Source organism: Passer domesticus, chromosome 5 (genome assembly GCF_036417665.1).
Source record: "Passer domesticus isolate bPasDom1 chromosome 5, bPasDom1.hap1, whole genome shotgun sequence".
Taxonomy (NCBI): Eukaryota; Metazoa; Chordata; class Aves; order Passeriformes; family Passeridae; genus Passer; species Passer domesticus.
This window is the reverse complement of record NC_087478.1, coordinates 27,020,379-27,035,703: the sequence shown is the minus strand read 5'-3', so window position 1 is coordinate 27,035,703 and position 15,325 is coordinate 27,020,379. Positions and strand designations below refer to the sequence as shown.

Genomic DNA, 15,325 nt, shown 5'->3' with positions numbered 1-15,325 from the left:
GCAAATGATTGCAAATTCTTACTGAGGCCAGCATTCATCATCTCTATGTTAGCACTTTAATTAAAATAATTTATTGTATTTAATAATTATGTGCCCATATACTTGCCCTAACAATAATTTCCCTTACAGCAACTTGGTATTATAACCTAAATGATGAAAAACAGATGGAAAAATGTAACATAATTTTAAAAAATCATAAAAAAATCATAGATATGGTGTTGTATCTTGTTGCTTCAGAAGCTCCCCTGTAGCAAGCCTTCATGCAGTTGGTAATGAAGCTTTCCATACCTCAGAAGAAGCCTAAGTTCTTGGTGGTAAAAGAAGAGCTTACCAAGCAAATTAAGAGCACAGGCATCAGTGAATTCTGTCCACAAATTAGATATGAACGTACTGTATGTTTTCATCCCAAAACCTCAGCTTGGCTACGTTTAAAAATGCCTTCCTTAACTTAGAGAAGACTGAATCACAGACTGGAAATAGTGATAGCAATACTCAGGGATATTCCAAGGGTATCTGTGGTTCACCACTCAGTATTTACCAAGTTTCAAGCAAATACTTGCATCATATAAGCCCTATATTTATGACTTAATAGTGATGTCAAAAATAGCATTCTGTGACCTGTTTCTGCGAGTCCCTGTTTTTTATGACCATCACCTTTGCCAGGGCACTAAATTGCCAAAAGCCATCAGAATGTGCCCCTGTACAATTAAATATCATTTACAGGAATCTAGTGTTTTGATTGAAAATAGTGTTTATCCACTTTTGTTGGATCCTCAGAGACAATAAAGGAACTTCTGTTAATATAAGACTTACAAGCAATAAGAAAGTTAACTTGGCAAAAGTAGAAGAACCTGGTAAGCAGAGACAGAATGTTTTGTTTAAATTCAGGTTCTAAAATTAGACATCTGAGCTTCACCATTGTTTAATACACAGCAGATGTAAAATGGTAAGAGAATCAATAAGAAGTAATCCAGAGGAGATGGGATTCTTGGTGATGAGATCAGTTTGTCCAAAGCTAGAAATAATGTTACACATCTTTTTCTACTACCTGTACCTAGAATTATTAAATGTAAATGAGCTCATGTGTCAGGTTTGATCCTGCCAGTACAGAATTAGCTGAGTGGTTGCTAAAACCAGAACAGACAATCCAAGAGCTTTTGAGGTAAGTTAATGTGAATGTGACTATAGATGTTTTCTTTCTATTGACATCAGAGACATAGGGAAAATATCTCCAGTGAAACACTACTGTCTTAATCCTATTCACCTGAAACCTTGGGTTTTTTTATAAGCCATAGTTACAGATAAACAAAAAACTCAGCAGGATAATAATGACAGTCATTCCCACTAAAGAATCTTTTCTTTCAGTGAGCTATATTTATATGTAAAGGATATACAGGGTTAATTCTACACTTGAGATGTGGACCAGGAAGTATTTCCAACAAATGTGTTCTTATTCTTCTCCGTTCAGCATACCACTGAAAATTCCTGAGGACACTGTGCTTTGTACCAGCATCCCTTTGGTAATGGGCCTTGTTATTTCACTTATAACAGCAGAAAAAGCTTAGGTACTTGCTCACTTATGCTCATGGCTCACAGCTTTATGGCTGATGACAAAAATTCACAATACACTGCAAACTACATTTCTCTGAGTAGTGTTCACACCTGGCTTTCTTAGGTCCTGCTATCTAACTACAGATGGCACATGAATTTTGGTAGCCTGGTAAGTCTCACAAGCACATAAATGTTACAGTCAACTGCTTTTGCAATGTGTTTTTTAATTCTAGCACAGAAGTTGGCAGATCTTCTAAACTAATCACAATTCTTTGTGCTGTAAGTAGAATAAGTCCCCTCAAAGGATTCTGCCAGAGCAAACTGCTTGTTGGCTTTCTCCTCAGCATTATATCTTCTGCTTTTCTTCCCCTCCTTGCTCTTAACCACTGACTCCATCCATCACATTCCATGCTCACTAGGTTATTATTAGGCCATTGCCTCTAAATATTCCTCCAAACCTACCCAAAATTGGATAGTTTTGGAGTAATACTTAGAGTCACTTTCAGCTCACTCATGTCTAAAGCACCTCCCTAATACATCAAGGCACTGAAAACAGGGTATTGAGACAGTACCTTGAGACAGTCCTGGAACTCCTTTCCATAAAAAAACAAACAGTAAGCAGTTGATTTGGTTGGTCATGCTTCATCAACAACCACCTGCCACCTTAATACATTCAAAAACTGCACTAAATGAGCTCACTACCACTCTGGCTTCGTTCTAGCCTATAAATAACTGTTGGCATCTTAGTGCAGAGGTTTCATACCTTCTCAGAGATTTCTCATGAGCAGATCCTCACAGCACTGACTCCTTCTTCTCAGCACAGCCAACAAACGCCATCGCACCTCTTGATCAGCCAACCTGCTCTTTTATAATACCCCTCAACTGGATCCAGCTGTGGCCTATTAAGAGCAGGCTTGTTCTTAATCCTTGATAATTAGCGCAGCTGTAACTCCTTAGGGGCCAGATTACCTTCACCACTGTCTCTATTCTCCTACCTTTTATCTAGCCACAAAATAACCTCTTCTTCCTAATCAGTGTGCAACTGAGCTTTCCTATTTTGATTTCAACAACCAGGTGACCTCTTCAATGGGTGAGGGAAAGGCTGTGATGATGAACTTTAGGAAAGCCTTCGATACTGCTTGCCACAGCATTATCCTGGAGAAATTGGTTTCTATGGCTTGGATGAGTGGACTGCTGGGAAAAAAACTGTCTGGATGGCTGGACCCAGAGTGGTGGTCAGCGGAGCTACACCCACCTGGCAGCTGGGCACAGTGGGGTACCCCAGGGCTCAGTACTGAGGCCAGTCCTGTTTAATATCTTTACTGACAATCTTAATGAGAGGATCAAGTGCATGCCCAGTGAGTTTGCAGATGACACCAAGTTAGGAGTGTTGATCTGCTGGAGGGCAGGAAGGCTCTGCAGAGGGATCTGGACAGGCTGGATCAATGAGCCAAGGCCAATTGTATGAGGTCAAGGCCAGGTGCAGGTTCTACACTTGGGTCACAAAAACCCCAGGCAGGGCCACAGGATTATGGAAGAGTGGCAGGAAAGTGGCCCAGTGGAAAAGGACCTGGAGGTGCTGGTTGACAGCAGCTGGACATAAGTCAGTGTGTGCCCAGGTGACCAAGAAGGTCAATGGCATCCTGGCTTGTATCTGAAAAACTGGCCAGCAGGACCAGGGCAGTGATTGTCACTCTGTACTTGGCATTGGTGAGGAGGCACTTCAAGTACTGTGTCCAGTTTTGGGTCCCTCACAGCAAGAAAGACATTGAGGTGCTGGAGCAGGTCCAGAGAAGGGCCACAAAGGCTGGTGAAGGGGCTGGAGCACAGGCGTGATGAGGAGCAGCTGACGGTGTTCAGCCAGGAACAGAGGCTGAGGTGGGACCTTATCACTCTTTGCAACTCCCTAAAGCAGTGAGGTGGGGTTGATCTCTTCTCCCAAATAACAAGGGGAAAATTTCTCACTGGAAAAGGTTGTCAGGCGTTGGAACAGGTTAGCCTGGGAAATGGTTGAATTATCAACCCTGGAGGTATTTATATGTGTAGATGTGGCACTTAGAGTGGTTTAGAGGTGGACTTCACAGTGCTGGGTTAACAGTTAGACTTGGTGTTCTTAAAGGTCTTTTCCACCCTAAACTGTTCTATGATTCTATTTTTCTTCAATTATTCAGTTCTTTTGAACTTTCTATTAATTCCTGGTCTCCACCTGGAGCTAAGACTAAAGACTCTGCAAGGAGGATCACCAGGGAAAGAAATAAAGAAAAATGGAAATTAAAATCCTTGTATATTTTCTGCTGCAGGTAACAGTGGAATCATAGAATCATAGAACAGTTTGTGATGGAATATAGATTTATACAACAAAACTGTCTCCATAGCAATCAACTGAAGCAGGAGCATGAAGTAGAATAACTTGGTCATATCAGCCAACAATTTAAAATAATGTATAAAAATTTAAAATAATGTATAAAAAACAGGCAGCTGTAAATCTGTACTCTTCTAATACAACTTTCATAGTTCAACTTGTTCTTTGTTGTTCATAAAACCATCAGTTTTGGAGAAGAAACAAAGTGTTTTGGCAAACAGAGTCTTCAATCTAGAATTAATCTCACCACTTTTGGAAATCTGCAGCGTGAATTTCAGCATCTGGCCTTTAGCAATTAAATAAACAGGGTCTTCCATTTGTGTTGCATTTAAGTGTGAAAAGTACCTGTCTGGCTGTGTATGTCCAGAATATTACGAGTGTCATCCTAGAACACTGTAAAGCTTTCTGTACTTAAAGATAGATAAAGTAAGAGGAATAATATTTGCGAGCTTTTCAGTATTCAGAGAAGTCTACACTACTGCAGATTAACCACAAGATAGCTGCAGGGATACAGAGGTGGTTATGCACAGACACCGTGGATTCAGAAGCTCCTTCAAAGCTGAATAGAGCCTGAGCTGTGGGTCCTGCAAGTTCTATGCTGGATGTACCTGTCTGCCTTTGTGCCATGTCCCTGCACTTACGAACACTGGAGAGAAAACTGCAAACCCAGAATTCACACTTCAGAGTCAGTGTGGATTCAGCAGGTTTTCCTTCCTGCTCTCATGAGTGTGTCTCTGTAGAACACTCATGAGGTGTGTTACATCAGCTTGGGAAATGCCCCTTTATACGAGAAAATGTGAGGAGGTAGCAAGTCAGCTCTCTCTATGACAAAATTCACCACCTGGCTTTACTTTATGTTTCTATCACCATTTACTCTTTCTTTGAATACTTAAAGAATAAAACTATTTGCCAGAAGGTCAACTTCCTGAACACTTGTACAGCAATTCAATTTAACTTATTAAAGATAAAATGGTGATAAAAATACCAGGGTTTCAGTTTCACTGATAGCAATTAAGACAACTAATAAATAATGTAGCAAATGGAAATATTGTTGGTATGGGAAGCCTTTTAAAAGGTATATGTGTCATTATGCCACTAATACAAATTCAGCCTAAACTTGAACTCTTCTTAAGTCTACAAGTTTCTGGCTTGAGCCAGTTAAATTATGGAGTTCCTTTTCCTGACTATCCAGAAATGGACTAGCAGGACTCAAAAGTATTTTTTAATACTCTTTTTTTGTAATTAACTTAAAGGTATATTCCTGTGTGGATACTTCATGTATTTTTTAATATAAACATATTAAAAGTAATCTTTTCAATCTTTAAAATATATGACAAAAAGCAGATCTATAAATAACAAACATTAGAGTTTTCCAGATTACTTGAAGAGCTGTATCTTTTTGGGACTTGAAAAGATGTGTTAATGTTTAATTCCTCAATCAAATAACAGAGGAACAACCATATATAAAGTTAAAAGTAATGTATTTAATAGTGAGATTTCTGAAGACTCCATTTGACTCTTTGGAAGCGAAACAATTTTTTTTTTCTTTTTTTCCCCCCTTTACATACTGCTGTCACAGGAAATGAAAACAGAACTGACAAACGTCTTTTGGAGAAACTAGTTTTAGTATTAGTCTAATGCAAATTAGCTTGGCTTCAGCATTGATGGAGATACTAAAGCTTGCATTTAAAAAAAGAATAATTATGCAGGTGTTTACCTGAATTTAATTAGCATTTCATTATGTCTATATGACAAAAATAATAGTATTATTTTGAGAACTGAAATACTGTGGCTCTATCAAATTTCAGGAACTTGATCTGCATAGTCACATAAATTAATAGTGATATTATCAGAGGGACAGATGAAGATCCTTCATGAACAGGAATTATGTACATGCTTTATATACCCAGTAATCTTAATATTCACAGTGGAGCATCTTTTTCTTTTGTGTTTGTGAAGTGCTGGTAAGCACGTTTGAAGCTCAGCAGCCCAGGATGCTGCTATCAAGTGTAAACCAGCTCACCCCGTACATCCAAGAGATGAGCAAACCTGCCACCCAGTGACTTCAGCCCAGAATTGCCAGGGAGAGGGAAATGCAGGAGAAAAGAGAAAATCCCTTTGTTTGCACAGGAAGAAGAAAAACCCTTAATGCTACAATACAATAACAAATGAATAGAACAGAAATACAGAAACTGCACATAAACCATTGCATTGGATTTGCTGAATTTGTTAAATTCTGCATTTGTTATTACTTAAGCACTGAACCACCTAACACCTACAAATGCAGACTTCATATGCAATCCTACTGTCTCCTCTGTCGCAGATAAAAACCAAGGTACCCGTGAAAGAGTAACAAAGACTATCTGCACTTGCTTTGCATTTGAAAGCCAAGAATAAAAGCTTAGAAATGCAAAACAAGAAGATGTTTCTGCTAAAAGAATTTCTACCAGTTTTGACATATCAAAACAAACCAAGAAATACCCTTCAGGAGGAAGGATATCATTCAGGGCATCCTGAAGTAAATTAATTGATATTTAGATCTAAACTACTTAAAGGTCTAAGTGAATTAAGAGTTCTTCATCTTCTTCTGAGAGTATCCATCCCTATATCTGTTGAAAAAGGAAACATACCAGCACAAGATTCAACACCGACATGAAGAGAAGCACCTCCTTCTCTCCCTCTGCAGACCACAAAAAGTTTGTAGAGACCAAGGTAGTCTAGAAAAGTTAGGGTAATTTGGTTTTGAAATGAAGCACTTCAATAAAGGGTCTAAAATACTGTGGTCATAATCAGAATTTGAGATCAGGAGTCCAGGACCACTGGCTATCTGGAAGATGAAAGAGTTAGCTGGGAACTAAATAGTGCCCATCTTCTAAGAGAATTACACATTTTTGAAGGCCTTATTTGGTCCAATATTTGTCAACTTGAAATGCTTTGCAAGAAAGTGACTTAAAAGCAGGATTAAATTTCAGAATTAATTTCCCCTAAAAGAAAAAAAAAAATCCAGTTTACGTCTATTTTTATTAATTAGAGGAAACCCCAAAATTGTGTATCGGTGACATAAAATTTTTTAACATGTTCAACACATGACCCAGAGATGGAGTGCTTTCTCTTGCACTACAAACTCTTCTGATAAAGCCATTTTTACCTTCCTTCCACACCAAAATAACCAATTCATCAACATTTTCAGTCTGCTTTTCTGTTCTATGGAACAAATTTCTTTGTGTGACATCTGTCAGGTAGCTAAAAGCAATCAACTAAGTAAAATCTGACACAGACTGATTTTATTTGCTCTTTTACAAGGAGTGAGTTTACTGGGGCTTTACTCTTTAAGCTCTTATTTTGTCTGACACTCAGACTCATTCAAGTCTTTATCTAAGGACAAACTAATACAATTAGGAGGCAATTCAAGCTTTTCCAAGGTATTCCTATGCATCAATTACTCTACTGGAGCGTAAATACACACCTATCAAAAGTGTGACTTAATAGCCACCTGCAGGAAATGTTTTGAAAGATGTCAGTGTACTGGAGAATAACTACATACTTATTAATTCCTGAGGCAACACAAAATACACTGCAGACTACTCACTACCCTGCTGCTGAGTGTGGACACAACCTTTCCAGAGATTTATTGCAGAAAGGAGTGTATGTCTTTGGGTTTGAATGTTTATCAGCTGATCTTAGCATACTTCTACTGGCTTGCTGGACAAGGACATGTTCTCTCACTGAAAGGGAGCGTGTGGCTTCTTAACTATGTCTTACAACTCAGCAAATGAGCAGGTTGAGGCAACTCTTGACTCCTCAAAGTGCCGTTTTGTTCCAAATCAGACTAAAACAGTTACACTTTAAACGTATTTTCATATGGAGATAAACAGATACTGAAAGCAAAAAAAGGATCTCTTGGTCCATGGAAAATCAGATAATATTGCCAGCCTAGGAGAAGGACTCTTCAGGGGGCACTGGGACATCATTTTAAACAGAGTTGAAACGAAATGTGATCCCTGGTTTTCCCAGACACTACAACTACCATTAGCAACTATTTCTATCCATACCTACAGTTTCTCTCAGGAGCACAAAAAAAAAAGGTATCTAAATATGAGGATTTTTTTATCATTTAAATCCAGAAAAACAGAATAAATATTTACACAAGTAGGCAACCACTTGGAGGTTGCTGAATATTAGGCAAATCAACATGTGATTAGGCATAACAGAATGGATTTCTAACAGAGATATCAATTTTAAATAAACCTGGTAGACTCTAAAAACATAACCATACATGTAAATACAAAGGAACCATGATTGTTCTACATGCCAAAATGAGTGTCTTTGTATTAACTTGTTTAGCCTTCTTATAAACTGTTCTCCCTCAGTGTTTACAGACTGTTTGACTCCTACCCACCATGTGGCCCTGTTTTGTGCCAAATTCCAGAAATGTTGATGATAAAAACATGGGTAAGTAAAAATGAATGCATATGCAAACTTTTTTGAGGTAATTTACACCCTGTTTACAATCAGGCTATCTACTTACCAGCTATTTTCACTAATAATCAGACTGGGATTTACCTGAGGTACCAAAATACTTACATCATTTTAGATATTGGATTTCAGGTATCTGCCTGCAAGTGTCTATGTGTTTGTAAGGTGTCTGAATTGTAATTCTATTTTATGTTCTTGGCCTACTGGACCCAAACTAACACAGAAAAGACAACTATTCACCACAAAGGAAACTAGGCTTTCACGTATTAAATAAGGTTCTATAATCTCTTACCATAACATTCCGTTCATAATGTTCATGTTCTTTCTCGAAATCTATTACAAAGCCATTTAGAGACCAGATAAATGTCAGGTCTAATGTGGGATCATGGGATGCAATGCATTGCATGGTAGCATTCTCTCCAACGGTGACATCAACATTCAACGGAGCTAAAGTAATTCTTGTAGCTTCTGTGAAGTTAATGGCAAACATGGAAAATTCTAATAAATAAATATTTATTAAAGTATAAGCTCAGCTCCATAACTGTTTGAACATACATTAAATCACTCCCTCAAAGTCTAATTTACATGTTATTCATACAACTACATTTCAAGGGACCAAACTGAAGACAACAAAGAAAGCATTTTACAACTAAAATACCTGGCTTCTGTTTAGCTGTTTAAATCTCTGAATCACATTGCAACTATTTTTATTCATTGACTACGTGTCAAGTAGAAAGAAGACACATGATGAATCTTACATGACTTCTGTTGCATTTATTGTTTCAATTATATATTTCCTATGTTTTAAAACTTGTCTCTTTAATGAATGAAAAGTTCTACTCAGGCTGAGTGAGATTTTAATTAAGGCATTGCAGGGATTGTGATCTTAATTTAATTTTAAATTTATCTATTGAGAAACAATATAATAGATGCATAACAAATAGTGTAAATAGCTACATGTGAGAAAGAGAAAACAATACAAGAAAAGGAAGAAAGCACATCAGCATTGAGCTGTCACATCCAGCATGATTTCTGGAACAGAGATTAAAAACTTATTTGACAAATGACTCTTCCACTATCAGTGGTACTTGATAAATACAGATATTATAGAATGCTGTCCTTCCTGTCTGTAGTGTACAGTTATTCAATTATTTGACATCAGATTTAAAATACACATAAGGATATCAGTACTCAATCAGTAAATAAAAATACTGATACAGGAAGGTAATTTAGAAGTGCAATCATATGGATATATGCTCTTATTTCAAAATTTTCATGCATATTTCTTTAACAGCAATGCTCTCTCAAACATGCTTATACCACCACCACCACAACACCAAAACAAACTAATAAACGAACCAAACCAAACCACCTACAAAACAAAAAAACACTAAGGAAGGTCATCAGGAGTCCCATTTCTCTGAGTTATGGCCCCAGAATCACACCTTATCGTGAGTGCTAAGCTACCAAATAAAGGGAATGCATTAAAATAGGTCAATTTAATGTATCTTTTTTAGTAATCTCTTTTGGAAATATCAACCCTGAAAATTGAGATTCAGTGTTAGAACTGATGCAAACATACCCAGTTTCAACTGAGCAATATGCTTTAAAAGCATCAATTCAGTGTTAATGAGCAATTAAATTAGAAAGATATAGAACAGCTTGAAAAAGTAATGCAATGCTGGAACAAAACTTAGTAATTTTGAACTAAGGGATTCTGCCCAAAGCAAACTAAGGCAATTCTGAGGCTTACCTGTCATTTCTAGAACACCAGTGCTATTGGCTTTTCCTCGGTTATTTTCTGCAAAACAGGTGTAGCGACCTTCATCCAGCTTTGTGACATTGATAATTTCCAGGCTCCCATCATCCCAGATACGTATGCTATGGAAAGTGCCAGAGAAATTAAATTCTATATTAGAAAGCAGTGCTTCCTGTAGAACTGTAGTAAGTGAAAAAACGAATTACAAACATCATTTGAAAGCTCACATTTAACTACTGGTTTTATAAACAAACCTACAGTAAGAAATATTTAAAGGGACAGTTGCATGATTAGATATCTCAGATTGCTGGAGCAAGAGAATGTACTTCTATTCACTTGTACTCATTCAACTATTTTTCTTAGAGTTTTATGGTACAATTCAATTCTTAACCCAGACTGGGTAAAGTTGGATACCCTGCTAGCTCTTTGAATCCGTACTGCCAGCACCATTTTGGCATATTATTTTCCTGAAGTAACACAATCTCCTGTCCCTGATGTCTGCAAAATGGAGAATCATCCTTCAGGATAGACAGACAGATACATAAGGTTACATTTTTAAGGCTCAAAGTGTTCACTGACAGTCAATACTTACCGACTCCCATTTACAAGCAATTCTGTTCCTTTGCTCCAGGAGAATTTTGGCTTAGGAGCAGCTTTAGGCTTGCATTCAATGATTACACGCCCCCCTTTAGCTGCTAGGATTTTCTTCTTCATAGGGTTCAGTTCAAAAGTAGGAGGTGAAGCTGAAAGCAAAAATTAACACAAATACTGATGTTAGTGATTTTACTGCAAAGTAGAATTTTTTTCCAACATACAATAAATGACAGAACTATTGAATTGTTTACAAATGTTCATTATGCAGACTAGTGAGAAAAATATTAATGATACAGAGATGTACTGGAAATACATGGTGATCTACAAGAAACTGGAAAAATCCTTACGTAGTTCTGTGCTGTTTTACACTAGAGGTTTCTTTCTATTGATTTCTGAACTCTCATCTGAGTTTAATCTAACAAGATCAAAGTCCACTGAAAGTTCCTCCCTTTCAAAAGGCCTTTTGATCAGTCCTAATAAAATTCAGATTCCTGGAGATAAATTTCTTTAACAAGTTGCTCACTCAATCATAATTCCAGAGAATACTTAGGTTTACTTTTCAGTGGTTTTAACCCTCTCTACAAACTAAAATTGTGCCCTTTTTACTCTTTGCGGTTTTCTGTTTGGCCAGCTGACCATAGGTGCGTTCTAAGATGTACAAGAGCATTGAAATGTGACTGTCATAAGCACCACACTTATGTCTCTGAGGTTAGATCTTTGCTTATTAATTTTTCCTTTATTTGAAACCAAATAAAAGAAAAAAAAAACAGCTTTTAATTATTTTGCATCTTGGCATACCAGCAAGTTAATCATGCCAGCAAGTGTGCACACAGCCTGAGGAAATAAGGCTATTGTTTAATTACAGAAGCACAGAGCAAAACCTTGACCAATATCCACATATTACCAATACTGAATTTTGAAAACGCACATATAAAAAGGCTCATTTTGTGTAAACCAAGCTGGTAGTGAGTAGATAGTAATGGGAGAACAGTGCAGAATGAAGCATTGTTGTACAATGGGTTGGGAAAACCAAGAATAGTTTAGCTCTTGGGAAAGTCTGAAGGCAAGTGTGAGATGGAAAGAACAGCAACTATCACAGGGAAATCTAGAAAAATATGTCATACAGACAGTGTGTCTGCTCTAATGAAATCAGTAAAAACATAGAAATTTTTTAAAGGCTGAGAACTCTGGATCTAAGAGTCAAGCTTTCAACATGATGCTCCTCAGGAAAATACAGCGGACTCATAACTACATCCAGCCATCAAATGGCACAGCTATTTGTGGGCAAAACCAAACATTGTGACTTCAGTGTAAGGGCTGCAGAAAGCAAAACCAAAGGGGAGAACAAAAATGAAGTGCTTCAAAGGCCAAGTGACAACATGGTTTCTTAAAAAGCAGATGTTACCTCACAGAGGATTGATCATATGTGAGCAAAAATGAAAATGCTTCTTAACTAGTTTTGCAAGATTATGTTTAGGCTGCAACTTTGTACTTCATATAACTTCAGCACTATCAGTTCCTCTGAGGGAGAACACCAGGAAACAAGCATTATAAATACAAACAGAAAGCATGCCCCACAACTTGGTAAATTTATTCTTCAAGCTCTTGTCAAAAACCAGCTAGAGAGCTCAAATAAACCCCATCTCACCTAAACTGAGTGAGAGTTCTTAGCTTCATCCTCACAGGAATCTGTTACCAAACAGTACTTGCAAATATAACTGCTATCTTACTCAAGCCTGAAATAGTAAATAGAGAAATAATCCCACTGACCCACAATCTTCAGTTCAGCATTTGCATAAATAATTCCATGCATGTTTTCTGCTATACACTGGTACATGCCGGCATCGTCAAAGGTCAGACTTTGCATTCTTAGTTCACCTTTCCGGAACTAAAACACAGAATCAATAAAATAACAAGATATTAAAATAAACTACATAAGCTGAAGAATCCAGACCCATCCACATTCTTTTTTTTTTTCTTTCTCCTTTTTCAGTAACATTGGGTTCACCTTTTTCTAAAGAAAGAGTCATTGTCATTCAACAGTTAAGTTTCTGGGAAAGTCCCAGTTGGGTGTCAGTAAAGAAATTTACTCTCCAGTCCCCTGTTATCATATCAATGCACATTAGTGATTCAGAAATAAGAAACAAGGAATTAAATTAATTTTGTGCACGTAAGTTTTGTTATGCCATGCTCACTCATCAGTGCTTTCTGTTGTTACATCATTTTACAACAAGAAAAAGCAAGTCCCAGTGAGGTAGGAGTTTTTCAGAAGATTCCTCTGAGAGATAGTACAAACTATCTTCTATTACTTGGTTTTAATGTAAAAAGCAAAAACCAGTCAATCAAAATAAGGTAGTTAAGGTGGAGTGTTTTGTAAATGTAGATGTCAATCAGTTTTTGAAAGATCATGTTAATGTGTTCTGTTTTCTTGAGAAAATGAAGCTGAAAGCTTTAAGTCTTGTATCTAAGTGCACTGGAGTGCATGGGGCAAAGGAAGATTAAGAGAACAGTACTTAGCTGAAAAGAGAACAGATCAAAAGAAGCATATTTTCTGACTATTTTATGTGAAAATGTTTTAATCAGATTTTATACAAGGAATCTTTGTTGTGCTTTAAATGAAAGGCCTAATTACAAGTTATCTGATTTAGAAACAAATTATATTTTCAAGGCAATTAACATTTCTGCTATCTTCCATTTGGAAATCATCTTATCATCATAGTAACACACAGCCTAATCTTCTGATGTACTACTGGAGAATTGCACACTGCGTTCTGCATTCCAGCCTGCAGATTTTGTTCATGAAAGCCAAGTTCAGTGGGGACCAGCAAGTAACTCACTTGTAAAATTATTTGTTTGCAATAACTCTCAAAGCTAGACAAAAACATTGTTTTTCCTGGTTTAAGCCACCTCCATATAGCAGATAGTGATGCCCCTGCTCTGCCTCCAACATCATACATTTTTCTTAAGATATACAGTCAAAACCCAAGCTGCCTCATTGTCTTTTTTGTTTGTTTGCCAAGAGTCACTACAGCTCAGCAGACTGCAGAGCTGCACTGTGCCCTCCTATTCTCTTTTTTAATGGCTTTTCATGTAGTGTAAACACTAGACTTTGAATACACTGTTGAAATGCCTGAATAGGTTTTTCCCAGAGAAGTTGTGGATGTCCCAGCCCTGGAATTATTCAAGGGCAGGCTGGATGGAGTTCTGAGCAGCCAGGGCTAGTGAAAGGTGCCCCTGCCCATGGTTAGGGGGTTGGAACTAAACAATCTTTAAAGCACCTTCCAACACAAACCATTCCATGATTCCAGGATACTAGGAGAGAAAATTTACTTTGTTTAAACCAAATACCCAATGTAATAGAATTAAATTATCAAACAGTACTTCTTTAAACTTCTTTTAAACATCACCTAAACATTTGCAACACTCTGTGTCTAGAAAAAATGTGCAAAAATACAGGATATAGAAAGACCAGTGATACTTAAAAAAATAATCTTCATTTTTATATCTCCACTGACTATTTTTGCTTATGTTTTTAAAGATACATTCATGTTTAATCTGATAAAAAGGATTAATTTTAAAGAAAAGCTGACATTTTTTATCCAGATTGAAAAATATTTACTTAAAAAGGCCTGGAGAAAAAGGGATATCTACCTCCTAAACATGTGGTCAAAAGTTAAGTTCATAATTCAAAGCTGAATACTAAATAGCCTGAAGAAATAAGAGAAGACTGAGATGAAACTTCTAAAAATAGATTTTAATGTCTCATGCAAGTGACATCAGGAAATATTTAGATCATTATAACGATTTTTCCTTTAACCTTTTAATAATACATGCTTCAAAAAACTGCTTTCATGAGCTAACCACTCAAACCTGTGTTACCTACAGCAATACACTCACCGAGGCTCCATTCTTCAGCCACCTAATTGTTGGAATAGGCTTGCCCGTAGCTACACAAGGCCAGTACAGGTCACTGCCTATATCCCTTTCTGTGTCATTGATATGTTCTACCCACTCAGGAGCAGCTGCAGAATAAAATACATGATGCATTGTAAATATAGCACATACATATTTAATTAGCATTATGTTGTATTAATTCCACTGCTTTTTCCATGATACTTAAACAGGCAACTCAAAGTAACGATGACAACTCAGCAAGTTTTTGCCTGCAACATAGATTCAGAAAAGCTTCAAACTATTTTTTATGAAAAGAAAACATGGAATTGAAATAATGGTTCCTGAATGACAAAAGACATAAGATATCACCACTTATATCGATCTGTAGATTATTCAGTGTGGAAATTACTCAGTAGCACCACGAAAATGATAGTTAAATGACAAGTTATATGACATAAAATTGGGCAAAACTGTGTATGTACTGAAAGGATCTCCAAGAAATTATTCTCTTGGTGCAAACAGTATATGTAAGAAATTAATATTGAAACAGTCCTGCATATTTGCTTTTGCTAAGCAAACAAACCAATTTATTAGCTTTACTTATTATATGCAGTAATAACCTTGTCACACTAATTCTGAGTTTGATCTTCTGAAGTTCTAGCACTTAACTGAGGATCTTAACTCAGAAG

The 15,325-nt window shown here is 36.9% G+C and overlaps 1 protein-coding gene across 1 annotated transcript in view; it reads right to left on the bottom strand.

Annotated features, from left to right (window-relative positions):
* The window catches only part of CNTN1 (contactin 1), a 209,199-nt gene that overhangs the window by 42,325 nt on the left and 151,549 nt on the right, over window positions 1-15,325 (bottom strand). The window contains exons 10-14 of the mRNA XM_064422452.1: window positions 14,640-14,764; window positions 12,513-12,630; window positions 10,741-10,891; window positions 10,143-10,270; window positions 8,682-8,857 (exon numbers count right to left, since the gene is read on the bottom strand). Of these exons, the coding sequence (XP_064278522.1) occupies window positions 8,682-8,857; window positions 10,143-10,270; window positions 10,741-10,891; window positions 12,513-12,630; window positions 14,640-14,764 (698 nt within the window). The remainder of the gene's footprint in view (window positions 1-8,681; window positions 8,858-10,142; window positions 10,271-10,740; window positions 10,892-12,512; window positions 12,631-14,639; window positions 14,765-15,325) is intronic.